The 22,218-nt window shown below is 29.4% G+C and overlaps 1 protein-coding gene across 3 annotated transcripts; it reads left to right on the top strand.

Annotated features, from left to right (window-relative positions):
- The first annotated feature begins 1,458 nt into the window (after nt 1–1,458).
- Nucleotides 1,459–20,438, top strand: LOC119662184 (putative mediator of RNA polymerase II transcription subunit 26). Of its 3 annotated transcripts, none has more exons than XM_038071752.1 (5): nt 1,459–1,743; nt 8,766–8,943; nt 10,103–16,552; nt 17,914–18,402; nt 20,354–20,438. In XM_038071752.1, the coding sequence occupies exons 1-5, from the start codon at nt 1,729–1,731 to the stop codon at nt 20,413–20,415; spliced, it is 7,194 nt and encodes a 2,397-aa protein (XP_037927680.1). In that variant the 5' UTR covers nt 1,459–1,728; the 3' UTR covers nt 20,416–20,438. The 3 variants fall into 3 exon arrangements, with proteins under 3 accessions (XP_037927680.1, XP_037927679.1, XP_037927681.1); XM_038071751.1 differs by having other exon boundaries at nt 8,763–8,943; XM_038071753.1 differs by lacking the exon at nt 20,354–20,438 and adding an exon at nt 20,241–20,317 and having other exon boundaries at nt 8,763–8,943.
- The last annotated feature ends 1,780 nt before the right edge of the window (nt 20,439–22,218 follow it).

Here is a 22,218-nt window from a genome sequence, read left to right as displayed (position 1 = left end):
AACATTTATTTCTTTTTGTTTATATATTTGTTTGACTGAATTAAATTGTATTTTTTATTATACAAATTGAATTTAAATTTAATATTATGATATAATAAATATACGTATCAATGATATCCTCATTAGAGTATTATTGTAAATAATAAAATTTATTTGTTATATTTATTGAATATGTATATACGGAGCAGATATTTATATATGACTTTAGTAGTTATATACTCTTAGAACTCCTAAAATTTTATGACAATATATTATAAGGGCATAATTATCATTACGTAAACCAATAGTTAACAAATTCATTAAACAATTTTTAAATATTAAAATATTATTTTTAACGTTTTTTAAACAAATTTAATTTCAATAATAAAATTTATTTTTATTAAAATATTAGTCTGTATTAAAAATTGCATATAATTCACAATAACAAATTGATAAAGCAGTTTGTTTGACAGCAATTTTTACAAATAATTTTTCGACATCTTGTGTAGTGTTATCCCTCTTGCACTTCATGAAATATAAGTGAACTTTGAGGTAAAAGTGACAATATGAAGCAATCCATTGCAATAATATGTCCATGCTTGTCACTCCAATGTAAATTGTACTATCATCTATTGTACTCATGCACACGATGAAGAAACGAATGAATTGTGTGCTGGTCGTGCAGAAGAAGTTAAATGCAAATGGCGGTTGTTATTGTTCGTGGTGGAAAATTTTTAATAATGCAATTTTGTTTTAAAAAAGGCATAAAAACGTAAATCTACTTAAATGTTTTGAGGAATCATGCTAGTTGTTATGAATAATCAAATGATTATATTAATAGTGAAAACAGTTAAGTTCAATATGATCATAAATTTATTAAATTTGATTCGTTTACTCTAGTGTGATTGTGTGGTAAAAGTCGATGAAAAAAATTTTTATTGGGACTGTAGAGCCATTAGTCCTTATGTTAAAATTATGGAAACTGTTATTAATATTATGACTTTTATATATTAAAAACTTGAACTGATTTGTAATGAATGGATTTGGTGGTCTTAAATCCCATATTAATTCCGTGAGTGTATAGTTCTACTTATATTCGTGGCTGTTACTCGGCGCCATTGATCCCTTCCGTGTGAAAAAAGAACAATTTCCAAATGAATTAAACCATATAAATTTGGAGACAACATGGATTAATCAAGCCAAGTGAAAAAGTGTATATATCACTTTTAATATTGATGAAGTTAAATATTTAGTATACTTTTATGTATATAGAAGTTATACAATATAAAACTATATAAATAAATATTATGTTAAACAATACGGATGCCGCATAATTATTTCTGCTATAGGTGTTGTGTGTTCTCATTTAAAGGATGAGTGCATAAAGTATTTAATATAAGAAATTAATATGAGAAAAATACGTAATTAATGAAATTCTATAAAAATTATTAAATATATTATTAACAAAGCGTTGCCATACTAAACCAAAAAATAAACAAAACTAATATATAAAATGTGACTTATTTGTCAATTAAAATCAAGAAAAGTACTTAAAGTGCGAAAAAATGCAAAGACAGCTGTTCTTTAAGAATCAACTTTAAAATTAGAGTTGTATTCCCTTTATTATATAAAATTTAATGTTTATACTGAAAAAGAACAACCACACCGTTCATTAAAACTGTCAGAAATAAATGTTAAATACTTGCATAAGTTTACTAATTAAACCTCCGTCTCTTGTTGTGTGATGATATGCAAGTTAATCAGGTGAGAGTCTTAATCACATTAGTTGATTTTTTATTGCATGATATCAATAACTATTAGTTAAACATATAATAAACAAAAAATAGTTAATTATGTTATATATAATTCTAAATTTAATTGACATGTATTAACTTATTTTAATTTATTCTTTACGATTTAAGTGACACGAATGGGTCAATTCATAATAACTTATATGCACGGGATAATTGATTTTTTTTTTAATCCTGTAACATTTTTACTTGCTAAATTTTTATTTTTTAACTCTAAAGTCGTTCTTCTTACTTTACATATGTTGTGGGACAGAAAATTTGTTACGACTAACAGCTGTTTGATGTACTTTAATATACGAAAAAAGAAAAGGGATTACCTTACCAATAAGTTATTTCTTCTCCTATATAAAGACGATCATTTAAATATCAGCTACCATTCTAGATTTTGTTAAATATGCTTTAGAAGATTTATTGTTTTAAAATCATCATTTATCTTAACTTCCCAATTGTTTACAATTACATTCTTAAAGTCTTGCAATTAACTTAAGGGATTATTTTGCATCACGTGTAAACAGATTGTAAGCTCGTAAAATTTAATTAAATTTTGCTCGCTTGACAATAAGCAAATATTTAATAATTGTAAAAACACATTTAAATTTTTATTTTTAAATTACATTTTTTTTTATTAATAATAAAATATAAAAATAATAGTTTTAGCAACTGTTTTTTTAAATTAATTGCAATATATGAAATACATTACTCCCATCAGCAGTTGTAAGTAAAGAATTTTTGATATAAGATATTTCTTAATTATTTTTGTAAAGAGGTTTTTTCGAACAGTAGTGACTACAACAACAAAAATTCATATTTATATTATTTTAATTAATTAAAATTTTGGCTGACCATAGAGCTGTTTCGAGTATTACCAAATACTTATCATCAGTGGTCTGGGAAATATTTCTTGTATTTAATTATTCGTAAATAATTATTAATTATTTTTGTTTGAAAATTAATATTATTTGAAATAAATTTTTCGTTTTAAAAGGCATTTATTTAGTAGAGGTTTTTATGTAAACATGATACAACAATGTTTAGGAAACGTTTTTGTGGACTTAAAAATGCTTACCGATTTCTGTTATAAATACCCACAAACCCATATCCAATTTTTTGAGTAAAAAAATAAAATATTAATAAGAAATGTAATATATTCACATTTACATTAATTTATTGTTGTATGTAACATCTTTTTGGCTAACATTGAAGTAAGTAAATAATACTTTCTCATTTAAATACTCCATAAATGACTTAAGACAGTTTTAAAGCTTGATTCAAAACAAGTAAGCACAGATAAGTGCGGGTTATATGCTTATATCTTTGAATCAAGATGCTACTTATAGAAAGTAGATATTTCGTTATTTGTTTCAACTATGTGTCTACCAACACATTGTATTACTCCCTTTTATTTGGTCAGTGAAAAGTCTGAACTGAACAAATCAATGAAATATACATCAAATAATCCATTTGAAATTAATAAGTTTCAATAGTAGTTGCAACTGTATAGTTATAGCTTAGTAGGTACTTATTAGTATTTTCTCTATGGTTTTTTCTTTATAGTTTTTTATATTTTTGAACGAGTTTACTGGTGTATTATTTTAATAATATACAACTTTTTATAAATTATAAAATAATAAATTTTAAAATAGATTTAAGTTAAAATTATTTCCGTCTGAAAAATTGACCTTAAATTATTTCTTATATTCACAAAATATTAGTCTCGCCCGTGCGAATCATGAAGTAATATTAGTATGACGATCTCAGGATTGCGTTCCTAGATTAGGTTCTATACATAAGAAGGAATATATAAATCATGCAAAAACAAATAATACCTCTACAAACAGAATAGTATTTAAATTTAACAATTAAAAATAAAAATATGATTAATTAATTTAATTATTCTACACCTGGTTTATGATTTCGTTCTAATGTAAACGCAGCAAGTGAATTTGTTAATAAAACTTTCACAGGAAAATAAGAAAACTCCAAAAAAATGTTCGAATATAAAAGTCAAGTACGGCTTTGGGTCAGTTGATTAAGGTGCGCTGACTCTGAGCTTCAATTTTGGCAGGACAGGAGTTCGATTCCTGATACTTGCAGTCTCAAAAAATTATATACGAATAATTAAATACAAAAAATATTTCCCAGACCACTGATGATAAGTATTTGGCAATACTCGAAACAGCTGTATGGTCAGCCAAAAATTTAATTAATTAAAATAATATAAAAATGAATTTTTGTTGTTGTAGTTCATTACTTTTCTAAAAAAACCTCTTTATTAAAATTATTTCTTAAAATGTTGACTTCACATTCTTAGCACAATATATAAAAATTGTTATCTAATATAGTATATAATATATACACCGGAAATCCTATCAGAAATATATATTCTATAATCTGTACTGCATTTGGCCGCGTGTTTAGGAATAAAACATAGCTGCTCTAAAAACAGTTAGGAGTGGGATAAAAAGGAAGTTACAGTTTGATGACATGTAAGTTTTAAATTGTGATAAGGAGAGAGAGCATTCATCTAAAATACATTTAATTTTTATTTATTGTTACAATAAATTCTTGATTTTGGACAGTTTTATAGGAATTAAATTGCAAATAGCTCTTAACTTTGCTATTCTTCTAGTTTGGGCTATGTTGGTTTCTAGACAGTATTTTGTCATTTCTGGTATGCAAACTGTTTCTAAAATATTTTAAAACAATAAAATTACATATTATTTTAATAATGATAAAAAAAAAGCACGGGTAGAAAAATGAAAAACAGAGAGAAAATAAGAGGAAGAGAAAAAGAAAAATACGGGCATTACTAATGGAGCCTATTATGACCAACCTGTTACTAGTTGTATGTCCAAAATATGTATGCGTTTATCGCCAGAATCTGTTCAATTATTTGCATGTTTTTTAATTTAATTATTATTTTTATATTATAAGATTTTATTTACTAACAATCAAGTATTATATTTTTATAAAATAAATAAATTCTTATTGATAATTTATTTTAGTTACGCCTGTACATGATCGTAACTACGCCTATTATGTGAAAATTTATTGAAATTTAATGAATTTATCTATTTTAATGGGGTGTGGAAAAATTTGAAGGAGCTTGATATTTATATAATTTTTTTTTGATATTTAGAAATTTATTATTCCTAAGACCATGTTAAACATACAGTTATCTGTTATATAGCGAAAGTCACGACAATGGTACGCTTTTTTTTTGGTCATAACCTAAAGGCATGTTATGCAGAGAGTCATATCAAAATTGTGAAATTTTTTACTTTTACTACCATTTTGGAACGATTTTTTGTGTTTAAATTTAAAAGATATTACTGACATTTATATATTTACTGACATTTATACATTTACTGACATAACTAACGAGAGGAGGTACAGAAACTCTCGTCACCGTGACCAAAGTTAAACCGATCTTTCTCTCGTTCTCAATTTTTTATTTACATTAAGAACAACCACAATTTTAGATTTGACGTGACCATGACTCTTTGTATAACATGGCCCTAAAGCTTTTTTTCGTAATTTGATAGTTTCACTCAAGAGAACTAGAACGCCAAGAAAAAGTCAACTTTTTGCATAAAAATAAATTCGATTTTTTTTTTAAACTTTTTTTTATTATTGTAAACCATAAATTTTAGCTCCATATAATTCCCACTAAATTAACTCTGAATAAAAAAAGAGCATTTTTCTGAGTTCTACTTATATCCGTAGCTGTTATTCACTACCATTGATCCTCTCCGTGGGATCAATTCGCAATGAATAAAACCATTTTTCTTACTTAAAATACTCTGAAATTTAATTAATTTTTTTTTTCTTTTTGCTTTTTGTATTGTAAACTATAAATTTCAGCTCCGTCCAATTCCCACTAAATCAATTTTAATAAAGAGCAATTTTCATATTCCAAAGCAAACTCGGAAATTTTAAATTCCAGCTCCGTGAAATTACCATTATAATAAAATGTTCTTCCTAATTGAATATTTATTAGATATTCAAAGAGGTCTTTATCCAAAACATACCTACTCATAAAAATAAATGAGCGTGCATTTGAATCACGCGTTAAAAAACATTTTGGCATTATAAAGTTCAATTTTACTAACCTATTACAATTTACATATATTTTTATGTAAAACGATGCATATAGTTAGACTCTGCTTTGTTAATCTGGATTCTAATAGTTATATAAGAGTCGTATGTAGGAATGGTTTCATCATTTAATATGCCAAATACTAGTCTGTTAAACTCGATTGTTCAAGACACAAGTTAGATATTATATATATAAGGTTTTATATGCCTCAAATAGATATAAAATAATTAAAGTATTGTGTAAATTTATAAGTGAGTACTGGTACAGAAAAAAATAATTGAAGTTTCAGTTATTAAATTTATTTAAATTACAGAATCAACGTTAATTTTGTCATGCAACTTTTGTTCAGAGTCTAAAAGAAATATAAGTGTTTATATTCTGTGTTATATTAAATTTGAAGAAGAGAAGAAGAAGAGAATAAAAACTGTTTTATTTACCAACATATTTTCTTCTGCGCTAATAATATGTAATATTGATAAACAAAGACACATATATAATAATAACAGTCTTATTACCTAGAGAATTTTGTCTCTGACGATGAGGATTTAATGTCGCTAAATCAAAGAAAACCAACCTCTTCACTATGAGCACGCATTTTTTATTTATTTTAAAGTAGTGGATATCGATAATGAAATAAATATAACAAATATACATTGGACATAATATTTATTGCATTAGCTTATATGCATTTAAAAACTGTGTAAATAAATAATATTTATATTAAATTATTTTATGATAAGTAAAATGTCAAATTTAGTGAAGCGGTATTCTAATATACCCAAAGTATACTGTATTCATGTTTTTTTTTATATTTTTATCATATTTTCTTTAAATTTCTTTAAATGTGTTAAGAGAATACACATAATCTATAACATTAAATATTGCTATATTAAAGATAAGTATTAGACACATGCGAGAAAATTTCATAACCGCCGTAAGTGTCATGCGCACAGACACCTCAACTCTGCTACTTATTTACAATTGCCGAAAAATTGGAGTGGTGCGCTCAGAAATCGCACTTGTGTTTTCTTTTTAATTTATATTTAAAGATGTCTTCAAATATAGATAATACAAATACAGTCTAGCATAGAAAGTCTTTTTGGTCGCTTTCTAATGCCAGACTATATTATTACTACTGCCGATGCGTGCGCGTAAATTAGGGTGATTTTTAAAAAGGTTGCTTTTATGCAAATAGTAGTGTATCTTTCGTTCAGTGGTGTGGGCCATAGGAATGAGTTAGAGAGGCTTTCACTTGCCACAATTTACGCATTCGAATTCGTGTCTTTTCATATAATATCTGTAGGAGATATTGCAGTTAAATCTGTTAGATCAGCATTATCCTACCCATTGCTTTTACTAAATGGCGGTGACCTTAATCACAATCAGTATTTATTTCGCTGGACTCGTCAACGTTAGTAATTGAAATTCGAGTCGTTTTTAGGTTTTTAATTGATAACTGATTTTATTGTGACATACTACGCAAAACTAAAATTTTCGAGAGGGGATTTGCTGTACATATTATTGTGTCCTGAATTGATAGCTGATTTTATTATGACACAATACTCGAACTTAAAGTTTGGGGACGCACTCTGCGAAAACTAAAGCTGGCAGCAGAACACATTTCCAAAAAAAAAAACCATAAGTCACTAAGTGCAAAATTCATCTCTCAAGTGCAGATATAATATATTATAAAAGGTTAGCATTTGATTGCATACGATAAAACAAATCATTTAAATAGTTAACTAAATACTAAATACTACTTAAATACTTCTAAAAAAAAAAAAACCAAACATTGCTGACAAATACTTGATAGCTATAGTTTGGAATTTTCAAGGAATTAAGATCTTGTATATTACACATATACTATCCAACTATCCAAAGACGTATTTGCATTCGAACATAAAAATCTTGCCCAAGACTTGCCAGTGTAAACGCTCAGTTAACTTAGCTTAAGAGTTTAAGATAGAGTGACAAAATCTTGTCAAAATCTAGGCAGTGTAAATACTGGGTAACCAGTTTTACGAATATTGCGTTGCTATAGCAACACCTCTAGATGTCAACAAAAAAGAAATATTTTAAAATACACACTGAGTCGTAAACAAATTAAAAAGCGCGCAAATTTTACAAAAACAAATAAAATTGTTTTTTATTTATGGTTAAAGTAATTTAATAAATAATGTTTAGATAAATATTAAACTAATTATTACGTCTGAACTGTCGGTACAAAAATTTTGGACGCTGTCTTCGTCCACAATTTCCTTTCCTTTCATTTGCAAATTCATTTTTTCGAAAAAATAAAAGCCTGTAATTTCAGATGAAATTTTATAAGTACATCATCAAAAGATTTTCTTTTCATGATCGCATTGACGACGTGGAGCTATTCATCTGCATAGACGACTAAATTTCGCTCATCTCTACTACTGGTATTTCTTTTCGGGTTTCGACAGCAACAACAACTATAGATGATTTGACTTAAAATATCTATTTTGAAAAGATCATTTTTTTTTCTCTAAAAATCTTTTTCTCTAAAGGCTTAAGTGTTTAGTGGAATCGATTAGAAATGAGTAATACAAGTTTTATATAGTTTTCTCTAATTATCATTAAATCAAAATGGACTTATTATTTAAGAATGGTGGATTTTTGATCGAATTTTATATTATTTTTTTAAAACATATCTAATTTTTTAATCCAGTTTATTAATTTTTTATATTGTTTTTTTATTTATCATAAAAATATTTTTTTATTATTGTGTTGGAATCTTTTGGTATTATAAATAGAAAATGTTAATTAGTTTCGTTATTTGATTCTTTAATGAATTGTTATTTTACTTATTATGAAAATGTAATCGTTTTAATGTGTATTCTCTATTTCAGCAGACTGAACCGTGTGTACGGATAGCATTTCAACTCCCAGATGATGCGGTGGACATATTACGCCAATTGGCTTCCGAGAACCATGCGGCTTTAGATGCCCTCGGAATATTAAAAGTAGAGGTAGAAGGGGAATCTGTGATATCGGTTAAAATATCCGAACAATTTTATGAAATCAGAACAGGTAATTTACTAATTAATTACAGCAATTTCATAAATAGTGTGTTACCAAATTTAAAAACTTACTAAAAATTGAAAATTCAATCTATATTATTTTTATTTAATTTTTTTGTAAATGCACAAAGTGAATTATTTATCCGTATCCCAACTCTTTCCAACTCACACAGAATTTATAATATATAATTTATTCCCCTCCCACGCTAGCAATACCTATCCACATCCTAACTCATGTATCTATCTTGTAATCCCTTTAATGTAAGCTACTTTATAGATCCTTTTAAGCTACAAAATTATTGTGCAGCTTTGAAATAAAAATAGGCAAGTACAAAGATAACTTTCAATTCGTTGAACTTATGTTTCCAAAAAAAGCTGTAATTTATAAACTCGTTCTAATTTAAAAAGCATGGCAAGTGCTTTGGTTAGTGATAAAGTAGTCTTGGGTATTTGTGGAAAAACACGTTAAGTCATCTTTTTTAATTTCTCAGGCACAAGTTCTAAGCCTGGTACTTGCAGTTCAACAATTTTTATGTAAACTATAAACTAATTAAATAAAAATTCAAATATATCCTACCATCACTGATGATAACTACTTGACAATACTCGAAATATCGTGGTATGGTTAGATAAATTTTCAATAAATTGAGCAAATTTATTTTGTTGCTTCTTCATTACTGTTCGAACCCTTCTAGTTTCTTTTTGTCATAAATCGCGTGACATTCGACAAAAAGAATCAACATTAACAACAATTATTATTTTAGGAAACCAGAAAATAAAAAAAGTTTAAAAATCATTTTTATTACTGTACGATTTGATTTTGCAGATTATAACAAAAATTATTTTACATGTGCAAAAATTGCACAATATAAAAAACAATCGAAATATTCCGAAATAAATTAGCTCCTGTATGTCAGGTTTAGTTGACAATATATATGTATTATCAAAAACTACAGTAAGTACTAAATAGTTAGAAAAGGTGCCAAGAACGACCAACTTCCGTTCGCCACACTCAAAAGGCGAACAGATCCTTACGCGTTACAGCAACAAAAATAATTATGAAGTTATTAACCCTTTTATTGCAAAATAAATGACATTCAATTACATATTAGTGATAAATGTATATAAAAATAATAATAATATTAACTTATTATATTAATTACTTTCAGATAATGTTGAAACTGAGGTGGCTGGAACCTCCTCCAATAATGTTTCTTCTAATAAAAGGGAGCATTTGAGTGATTTATCGCAGATATTAACTGGAAATAATAATTCACTCACATGTTTTCCGGAAAGTTCCAGTATCAACTCATTTTTGACCCAGCAGAGACTTACGATGGTGCCAAATGCTGAAATTGGAACAAATGATGCTTTATCATCTCCGCAACAGCAACAGCAAATGATCCAGCAAAAAAGAAATTTACTTTTAGGAGGGCCAAGTACTAGCAGTGCAGCACAGGCAACTTTGCTGCAAAAACGGCAACAGCAATTGCAAGAACTTGGCTTAAATGCTGGTACAGTTCCAACTGTGTTTAAATCGCCAAATACCGTCTGTCCAATGGATGGAAAAGTACCGGTTCCTCTTTTACAATTAAACTCAAATACAAACGTAAATGTGCGTGATTTTCCTTTTGAAAGTATGAGACAGGCACGAGTCTTACAGGGTCGTGAAAGTGCATTAAATTCGGGAACTTCGAATTCAAGTACAACATTACCACCAGGGACAACATCCATTATGCAAACTCCACAAGCACTGCAACAACAGTTGATTAATAATATAGTACATCCGCCCAATGTAGCATTAAAAGTAATCAAGAATCCTCAGGGTGGAGAAATTTTATCAACATCTGTTTCACCAACAAGTAGTAAATCTCAATTTTTACAACCTCCCCCACCGCCTTATCCTGGTGTTGCTGATACCTCATCTGTTCCCTTACATCCGAACAAGCCAGCCCAAAATTTTTCACAATTAAACACATCCGCTTCTGTTCCAGTTACGCAAACAGAAAGTGTATGCACAAACAATATTACTTCATCACCACTACTTGTAAATTTGTTGCAAAATGATGGTAACGCATCTGCGAATCAAGTTAAACAAATTGCTTCATCGCAACAACTTATACAATTAAACAAATTACCATTAACAAGTATTAACTCGAAATCAGTAAATTTCCAACAACAGCAACAGCAACAGCAGTCACAAATTTTAAATCCGTCGATGCGTTCACCAAATACAAATGAGTTTCTAATAACTCAACAATTAACACAGGCAGACAAAATATTAAGTCCAACTCCACCATCAATGAACGTGGCTTCATCACCCCCAGTTAATACAAAAGCGCGAAACATTTTGCAACAACCAGTCATGCCTACGACGAATAATAGTTTGTATGCCCAACAACAACAGCGATATCAACAACAAAGTTCGCCTCAAGAGACAGCCTTGTTACAACAACAAGTGCAGAGGCAGAACCATGTACAGGTAACCGCTATACCACAGCAGCGTTATATACAGCGACAACAGTATCAGCAACAAATATCACAACCACCAAGTGGTGTTAATTCTATGCTAAATGCTCAGCAAACACAACAACAGGTGAGATCAGTCAGACCTGGACTATTCGTGCAACAACAGCAGCAGCGTCAACAAAGATTAATGGGAAATACACAGAAACCACAACAACAACAGCAGCAACAACAACAGCAGCGAACACAACATTTTATAGCTACAGAAGGAACAGCACAAGTAACAGCACACTCACCATCTTCCAGTCATCATTCAATGCACAGTCCTTTAATGTCTACACACCAGCAACTGCTATCTCCATCAACAACGCCTTCACAATCCCCACATTCTCATCAGCAACAGCAGCAAATGCAATTACAACAACAGCAACAGCACTTACCAGCAACTTCATTAAATGCGTCTCCATTAATAGGTGCTTGTTCAAATAACTCACACAACACCTTTCTTCCACCTCCTGAATATAATCAGGCTGCTTCGCCGCGGTGGTCGGCACTAAAGCCAATGGACTCTGTTACTAAAAGCAGTTTTCAAGAATTTACACGCTATCAAATGCAATATAATTTACAGCAACAGAAGATAAGTAATAAACAAATTCAGGATCAAAATCCAAATATCTATCAACAGCAGCCTGTAAATGAAGACACAAAATCGTTGCTTAATAATAACGAGTCAGCGTCATCATCATTAATAGAGAATGCAAATGCAAGTAGTACGACAGATCCTTTAATAACATTATCCGATTTGGATGCATTAACTACAAATGATTTAGAAGCCCTATTACCTACATTAGGCTGCGACTTAGATTCAAATCTTAGTCTAGAAGATAAAAACGAACTTGAATCATTATTGCAAGATGCCAAAGATTTGGATTTGGATCTTATAGAAGAGAATCTTTCGGCTGTGGGCGTAGATCTAGACGACACAACTGCGGCGGCAACATCAATTCTTGAAACAGATGCAGTACTAGCACCAAATGTTTCCCTAAATATGAACACTACAAATATGAGACAACACATCGCTCAGCAACTATTGCAGCAACCATCTGTTAATAATCCGAGTTTACAACAGCTTGAAATTTCACAACAAATACAACAGCAAATAGCACAAGTTGCATTGCTACGTCAACAGCAACAGCCAAATCTAACCATGAAGTTTCAAAATCAGTTGTCCCAAACGCAAATACCGCAACAGCAATCAGAACAAATCACTGAGAATAAACCTCCAATATTAAATACACAACAACGTAATACAGTGCAACAACAAATTCATATGCGAAACAACAATTCGGTTAATAATTGCATTATACACACAACATCTACATCATCTTCTCAAAAGCAGTTTTTAATAAATCCTTTGACGGGTGAATTGGAGCCTAGCCCGAGTGATGATAGCGAAACTGAGGGTGAGCAAGAAACTGCACAACATAAAACCTTATCATCATTAACATCAATATCATCAGCACCTATTGCCAACTTTGATCACATAAACGAAATTCCTTCCAACACCGTATATTCAGAAGATTCTAACTCTTGCAGCACAGCATCTAAGATATCAACAGTTGAACAGAATTATGGAATTTGTTTAGGCCTAAGCAGTGATACAGATCGTTCTCACGATTCAATTATTTCAAATAAATCAAGTCGCAGTAGTAAGGCCACTAACCAAATGTGTAATAAAATGGGTGTTAATCTGGGCGTAGGGGGTAACATAAGTCTGGGTGCAAATTATGTTAATGATGCTTCTCCTCGATCTACGAATAGTTCACCATTGACAATAACTTGCATGCAAAGAAATATATACAATAAAAAAGCTAAACCAAATTTTTTACGTAATAAGCTGCAACATGGAACCAAGGAAAAAAAAAAAGAAAGTTCATGTTCATCAAAATTAAAGCGGGAAAAAGCTAAGGTTATTAAATCGAAATTAGCAAATGATACTACTATGAATTCCACAACATGTGTTTCATCCGAAATATCTATTTCCGAAGCGTTACCAGCTAATGAGAAAATAAAGCTGCGACTTAAATTAGAGAAATCGGAACCTGTCTCACCCGCCTATAAGGTGGATGTTTCATTCGTTCAGTCACCAAAGTCATCGGAAGTATCAATGTCAATGAACATGGGCGCTGATATTGGAAAACTAAATCCACATCAATATAAAAATAACACACAATTTCTACAAACAAATGCAATTCAACAACAAATACAGCAGCAAAATATAACAAATGCAACCCAACAACAAATTGGTCAAGCTCATGAAGCCCATCAACAACAAGAGCAACAACATACTTTGCGAAATTTCGCTGCACCTCAAGTTAATAAAGCTACAAATAATATATCATCGGGGGTGGAGGAACCTCGGGTTCCACCTCTGCACATAAGTTTGCGTGGTGGTAAAAACTCAATAGTTATAAAAAGTAATAGAAAAGATCGGAAGAAAGAGAATTCAATTAACTGTGATGGTGATGAAGATGATATAAAAAGTAAATTGTTACGACGTGAAGTCACAATGACAAATGATGAACAACAGCAGGTACAGAAACAACATCAGCAACAGCAACAACAACAGCAAATGCAATTAACGCAAACAGAAAGTGTAAATTCTGCTAAACTTAAGAAGTTATTCCCACTGTGTAATGGTAGTATTACATTAGAAACAACGACTGGTAATGATATAAATTTTAATGTACACACTAAGAACATTGTTGGTACCGCAGCTTCAACTACTAGTTCGGCAACAATAACGCAAATATCTGCCAAAGGTGGGCTTACTATAAACACATTAACGCCACCTAACACAAAAAATTCGACGGTTGAGAATAATTTAACCATTGGATCTATTGGTTCAACAAACGTTGGCACACTGCAACATTCGCAGCAGCAACAACTGTCGAGGATCTCAACAAATTTACCTAGCAGCATTACCTTAAGTACAGTCCAAGGAAATGGTACTGGAAACTTTGCAAGCCGGGTAATTACCAATCTAAATTTAAATAATGCTTTAAAAACAAGTGCGACAATAACCCCAGTTAATAGTGGAAAGCCTGCAACAAAAAACTACAAACCTCCATCGTATATAACGGCGGTGCAACAATTACAAATGCAAAAACAAAAACAACTCGCAGCTAATGTGCAAAAACAAGTACAGCAGCAACAAGTAGTGGCAGTAGCTGCGACAATGTTACCGACATCTACAACACTGAAAAGGGTTGATATTAGCAAAAGTGACAATTCAGCAGCAGACGCGGCTAAAGAAATCTTGATTTCAAAAAATAAAGTAGTACCAACATCAAAAATGGGCTCAGCAGTGCTAACAGCACCATCGTTATCAACAACAAATGCGCTACTACCAAACACTACAGTTATGGGGACAACAGCAATACTTCCCTCTACAACTACAATATTGGCAACTTCAAGAATTGAACCATTCGAAAAGTCTGTTACAGTTGTTTCAAATGATTGCATTTATACAAATCCGAGCGTTATAACAAGCCAAACCAGTAGTATAAATATTATCAATACCACAGCTTCAATAACAACGGTTCCAACATCACTAAGTACAGCGTCTGTAAATCCAGTTTTATTGAGAAGCACAATAAATACTGCAAATCATAATAATAGTGCAACGGGTCAAGGTGGCGGCGAGGATAGTGGCATTGAATCAATGGACGCTTCATCCGAAAAAAGTCCCCACCAACAGTCATTATGCAGTCCCGCACATCAACAGGTGGTAGAAAAAATTCCTCTTCCCAGCTCAATTATTGTAAATTCAGATTTATGCAGAAGGGAAATCAATAAAGTAAACTATAATGTAAAATCAACAGTTGAACAAATATTTGAACAGAAAATGCCAATCCAAATAAATCAGAAACAATTGAATAAAATTAGTTTGGTAACAGCGGATCCTAACGATGAAAGAGAGAAGGTTTTACATAAAATTGATGGTGCTGTTGATGACAAAACTCATATAAAATCTGAAAATAATACTGTTACAATAGAGAGGTCTGAACAAAAAATAAATGGACAATCTTTTGAGGATTTCAAAGATAATAATGATTTCATGTTAAAAAATTTAAATAGAAACGATGGAGAAAAGCTAGAATTAACAAAACCTTTTACAATAAACAACACTGTAGGAGAAATAAAGGACAATATCAAGCAAGTACAGAAACCTAATGTGAGTACTTTAAACATAGAGAAAGTAAATAGAAATAAAGCGGTTACTTGTGCTCCTGTTCCAATAAAAACTGTTACCACAAATTCGGAGAGTAAAATTGAGTCTGACACTAACAGTAACAAAGCGACTGGAAGTACGGCAAAAACTATACCCAATTCTGCAGTTACTATAACAATAACCAATAATCCTGTAACAAATATAGACAATTTAAATTCAGTTGATGTGACAGAAAACTCGCAACTAGTGCTCCAACCTATTTCTATTGAAATACCAATTCAATCAGAAAATGAATTACCAAGGGTACGTACTCGTGCAAGTAGTAGACTAGAAAGCCCTTTAGATGCGAATAAATGCCCCAGCACTATTATTGGTAGCGACGCAAACTTAAATAATAATAAACATATATTAGGTACTCGTTCTGCAATTAATGAACGCGTAAGTATTAGTCCCAAATTAAATGCAAATACAACTACTACAACTACAGTCATAACATCATCTTTAAATAAACGGACGCGAAGAGAATCAGAAGGTAGCAATGGCGGCAGTGAAACCGAACCAAAACGGCCGTGCAACAACAACATTGAGTCCAGCAATGCTATTACTGAAGCTGAAACTAAAAAAAATGAAACAGAGATGAGTACCACTGCAAGACCTCTATCAACTCTCATTGGAACATTAACTGATGCTAGTACCATAACAACAGATTTAGGTAAGACTGCTACAAATAAAATGGAAGAATCTTCTGATTCAGATGAGCCACTAATCGAAGTAGCGGAAAAAGTTCGCAATTCTAAAGCAGCAACAGGCAGCCATGAGTCTGTAGCGACAATACCAGCAACATTAGAAACGACACCAAATATTTCAATTGCTACTGAGAAAATTGCTAAAAGCAACCGGTCATATCAATATCAAAACAGTAAGTAGAAAAAATTGCAAGTATTTTAAAATCAAAACTATTTTAATTTCCTAGCCTAAAAACCTAAGATAACAACGTCCATATATGGGTAGTCTAAACATTATTGTTGTTATATACGGGCATATACGATTAAATGCAAGCCATTTGTTAGATAAATTTTCAAAAAAAAAAAAGCTTTTATCGTATTTATTCATAGCTTTAAAAATTAAAATACGTTCGATTAAATTTTATCTCTACACACAAATGTGTAGATTGATAAATTATTTATGTGAGCGAATTTATTAAATTAGAGTATCGTTCCCAGTACCTACATTGAGAATGCTGGGTCGGTTATGTTCATTTTTAATGAGTCCTTTGCATTATGTATGTTTGAAAAAACGTCAGTTTTTAGTGGTTATTGTAGAACTTTTGCTAAGTAAAGGAGAATATGGAGTAAAGAACGTGATAAGGGGGATCAAGTATGAAAATTGCTTGGAAATAGCTTGGTAACAAAAAATGCCACTTGTGACACAGGTACTTTATGTTTACTACTGCTGATGTAGAGATCAATGTATTATTTGCGTGCAATTTGTTTGAAAAAATTCGTCAAAAGTGAATTTTGAAAATTACGATGTGTGGCTTGTACGCGGTTATAATGCCTTCTGATGTAAACTGATAGCTGTGATTAAATATGACGCCAAATATAAAATAAATACTATTGATCTACTACTGCTATTGGGAGCCTTGTGATGTAGGAATCAAGAGAGTAGGCCGAAGAACTCGATAGAAAAAATTCACCATAACAATGATATGATTGATACTTTATTGTATCAAAGAATGGGTGGGTCTACGTACCAAAACCAATGAATATCCATTGTAGACCAGTCAAGGGACATTTAAGCAGCATATGTACTACATCAGGTCTCATATGTAAATCCTGCTATAAAAATACTGAGTCTCCATAGCCAAGAAATGGTGATACACTGTTACATAACATACAAAAATATCTGGAATCATAACTAATTCCATTAACGCAATAACCAACACCAAATCTAGCTAATATTCTTAAATTTTTGAGGCCAACGGGACTATGTTCGATGTTACAGGCTAGAACATACTTATATACTGGTAGAGGGTAGAACAATAGAACTTTTAGTCACGGTGGTTTATATACCTCTTTGTTCAGAACTCATGATTTTCTTTTGTTGCCAAAATTCACGGAAGGAACTGAAAGCTATACTGTATATTTTGTTGCATTCATGCATATTAATTATATATAAATATATATATAATTAATTAATATATGTGATATTTAAATATAGAATTAAAGAAATAAATTTGTAATGTGAATATATATTACTAATAATATGCCTTATTTTTAGAAACTACGCATATAATAACTGGTACTTCTACTACAATAACATCAACTACTATTACGCCAACTTTGGGTAATAATATTCCTTCTCCCACAACTGTTGCTGCAAAAAATCGCAGGATCAGCTCTAACAGTAACAATTCCTCAACAATTATTTCAACTACCAATAACAATGTTTCAAATCACACTAATCATAGTATAACGAATGCCCCAATATCTGGGCATGTCACACGAGGAGCTGCCAATGCGTTACTATCTAGTAACGTTTCTAGTGTTATCAACCCATCAACTAATAGTAATAGTAACAGTCCAACAGATGAAAAAATAGCTACAAGACGAAGTGTTCGAGCTAGTGCAGCGGCTAACAAAATTATATATAGTCGAGGAAATCACACTGTGACCACAGCTGTTATTGAAACAAAAACATCGCAAACTAAAGCAACTCATGTAACTGGAGAAACTGTAGCTGAAGCACGACGAAAAACTAGAAGTGCAGGTACAATACTTTGTTAAATATATATTAAAGATTGTTATATTTTTAAAATTTTGTATTTTTTTTATTAATATATATTAATAATATAATTATATAGCTTATAATGATAATTAAGTTAATATAATTTAATTTAAATCGGGCTTAAGGTCATTAGGTCTCAAATTCAAATAAAAATTGGTGAATAATGAACACTTCGTAGTTGTTAAATTTAATTTATAATTTTCTATCCTATCCTATCCTGATTTATCAGGTACGCCAATTTGACATAGGATTTTACTGGAGTCAACTACTATAAGCAATATTTTTCATTACTCTATATGTTCATATAGCTTAGTTTTTGAGATATTTGACCTAAAAGGATGTTTGTTTAATCCTAGAGTTAGTGTTTAATCCTAGAGTTATTGTTCAATCGTTAACTCTACTAATGATAAAATAATTGGTAGTTTACAAATCCAATTTAACTCGATATTAGGTTGGTTTTTTGATCAGCTTAGGTATATAATTTTCTATTAATCTTGTGGAAAGGAAAAAGATATGAAAAAAAAATTTTGCAATTGGATTAAAAATAAGCCTTGCCGCAATGTCCTTGAAAGTAGGAATTTTACATACAGATTCAACCTTACAACATCAAACTCGGCAATTTTATAATTATTTCTGAATAGTAATATATATATATATATATATAAATATATCGATAATATATTTTATAATTCTGGAACGAGAAATTTAAATTTCTTATAAGAGTTTAAAGTTATTTTGAAAGATTTCAGAGATATAGACTGTTAAAAATAACAATTTTTCAATACTTAATTTTACAATACTTAATTTTTTTAGAATTTTTTTTATGAACTTAAAAACAATTTAATACTTAATTAAAAAAAGTGAAATATGTTGATCTAATGTAAAAAAGGATTAACTTATTGAGAAATTTGAATATTTCGTTCTAAATTTTTACATATTCGAGATATATTTTGATAATTAAGAAATAATAAAAAAAAATTGCGGTGTCAGCTGTTGTAAGGTGGGACTGACAACCACCCTATTCCACACATTGGTTTGTGAAGAGTGTAAGAACTGCATATTCTCAGATGCACAGTTTGCGGTAGATGGCGTGTGAATTTTTTGTTAGTGTAATGCAAGTAAAAAGTTTACAACTTTAATCGTCAATATCTCTAGAAGTTAGTCTTATTTGTATATGGCGTAGTGGAAAATGTTACTAAAATTATCTGACTCTACTATAATCTGTGTCAAGTGGACATGTTCGAGTAATCGAAATCGCGGCAAATTAAATACTAAATGTCTTTTTTTTATTCTTTTTATAATATTATTTTGTTTTATTTTATCTTATTTTTTTTTTATATTTTGTTTATTATTTTTTTTTTTTTCATTATAATTTTTATAAATTATAATTTTATTATTTTTATAAATTATAATTTTATTTTTTATTATAATTTTTTTTTATTATACAGTCAAACGTCCATATTTTTTTTTTGGTATATATTTATATGTATTTTTTTATATACAATTTTTTACATATATATTTTTTATATTTTTTTCTTTATACATTTTTTTTGTTTTTTATTTTATTTTTTATTTATTTTTTTCTTTTTATTTTTTTATTTTATTTTGTTTATTTTTTATTTATTTGTTTATTTTTTATTTATTTGTTTATTTTTTATTTATTTGTTTATTTTTTATTTATTTGTTTATTTTTTATTTATTTATTTTTAATTTTTTTATTTTTTTATTTTGTTTTTTATTTATTTTTTTCATTTTATTTTTCTTTTTTTTTCTTTTTTTTTTCTTTTTTTTTTTATTTATTTTATTTTTTTGTAACTTAGGTAAAAGACTCATCGATCTTAAGTCTGCCTAAACTTAGTTATTAAATATAAATAAAAGGCCGATAATAATAATTATTGAAAAAAAAAATACATATTTTAACTTCCATGAATAGTTATCGGTGAAGGTTTACTAACAGAAGGACGTCGGAGAAGAGGATCACGAGACTTCAAGTGACCAACGTCTTGCGTGTCGGCTTTGAGTCAAATGGAGCACCAAGAAAAATTGGATGCCGAATTTGATAGCGATGGTAGCTTTTTATTAGCCGGGACGCAGGATAAATTACCTCAAACTCATTTTGATATTGATAATTCTGACTTTGATGATACAATAATAAACATACAAAACGATAGTTTAATGACTTCCGCTTTAAATTCATCAATGGAAACAGAAGAAAGTATTAATAGTTTTTCATATCAAGCAATTGACCAAGAACTGGATTATAAATCTGATGTTTCTGACAAAACAGTCAATTTTTTATTACGTGATATAAAACCAACGACTTTAAGTTGCACTAACTTTACAAACTTTGAGGATTTTAATTTATGTTTTAATAATATATTAAATATTGATAAGCTTCCTTTGAATGATGCAAAAGTAGATGAAATGCTAAATACAGTTGAACCAAATGATGACTTCGATCAAAATCAGGATGCGTCAAATGAAGATCATGACATAACATTACAAGAATCAACTACTTTAAAATTTGATGAAATGAATTTATTAAACTCAAATGTTGTATCTCAAAACAAGACGTGCATAAAGCTATCAGAGAGTAAAACATATCAGTGCAGTGCAGTTGCTTCAAATATTAATTTACAACGTACACTGCAAAGTCATTTTGATGAAAGTTTTAATATTTCACTTCAGGGTGATCTTAACAACAGTAACAGTAAAGAAATCAGTTTTGTGGAAGATGCTGATACTACCGGTAGCACAATATCAGCAGCAGCAACAATAGCAACATCCTCATCGTTATCATCATCCTCATCGCCCTCACCTCCTTCACCGTCATCACCATCGACATCAATAATAGATCCTAATTGTCCTAATAGAATAATAAATATATTCCGATAAAAACCCATTAGGATATTGATAATTGTAAACAAAATTAAGAGACACAATTTGTAAATATGCACTCATTGACTCTAATTATGCAGAAAAATATCATTTACTTTAAAAAAAAGAATTGTATAAAATGAAAATATGAATGTATTATTTCTGGATAATTTCTAGTCATAAAAAATTATATATAAACATATTAAAATTATATGGATAAATTGAGGAATATAACAATATATTTATTTTTAAATATCTAAACAAAAAAGGAAAATATTTTTTATTTTTTTATATTATCTTTTATTCTTTCGCGCATAAAACATTAGTTAAACGTAACATTGTTATTTTATTAATTTTCATTAATAATTAAAAAAAAATAAATAAATAAACAAGTTTTGTCTGGAATTGTATAAATATGAGAATAGTTCAAATTGTATATACATATATATAATTAATTCATTTACATAGAATTGAAGTCTTCAATCTTATTTGCATGCATTGAATTTGAGTTGATTTGCTTATTAATAATATAATCACTTGTAAAATGTAATAAAATTTGAATACCATAAATAAAATAGTATAAATTAAAGTATGAATATTATTATTAACTTATATACAACAAATATGCTATAAATATAAATATAAATGTATATTACATATGTCTCAATATATTATAAATATAACAAATTTGAATTAATAGATATAAACTCGTTTATATAGAGTGTGCTTTACAATATTTTAAGAATCTCCTTATGTCTATAATATTATGCAATACTTGAAACGCAATTGAAAAACTGAAAAGTTAAATTAATGAATTCAAATAAATATGAAAAAATAAAAAAATAGTCATGTAAACGCATATAATGTTGGTTTAAAATTAATGCAGCCATAATAGATAAATAAAAGGCAGATATACTGATT

Source organism: Teleopsis dalmanni, chromosome X, assembly GCF_002237135.1.
Source record: "Teleopsis dalmanni isolate 2A chromosome X, ASM223713v2, whole genome shotgun sequence".
Taxonomy (NCBI): Eukaryota; Metazoa; Arthropoda; class Insecta; order Diptera; family Diopsidae; genus Teleopsis; species Teleopsis dalmanni.
Note: the sequence above shows the minus strand (reverse complement) of the source record. Positions and strands in the feature narration are given on the sequence as shown.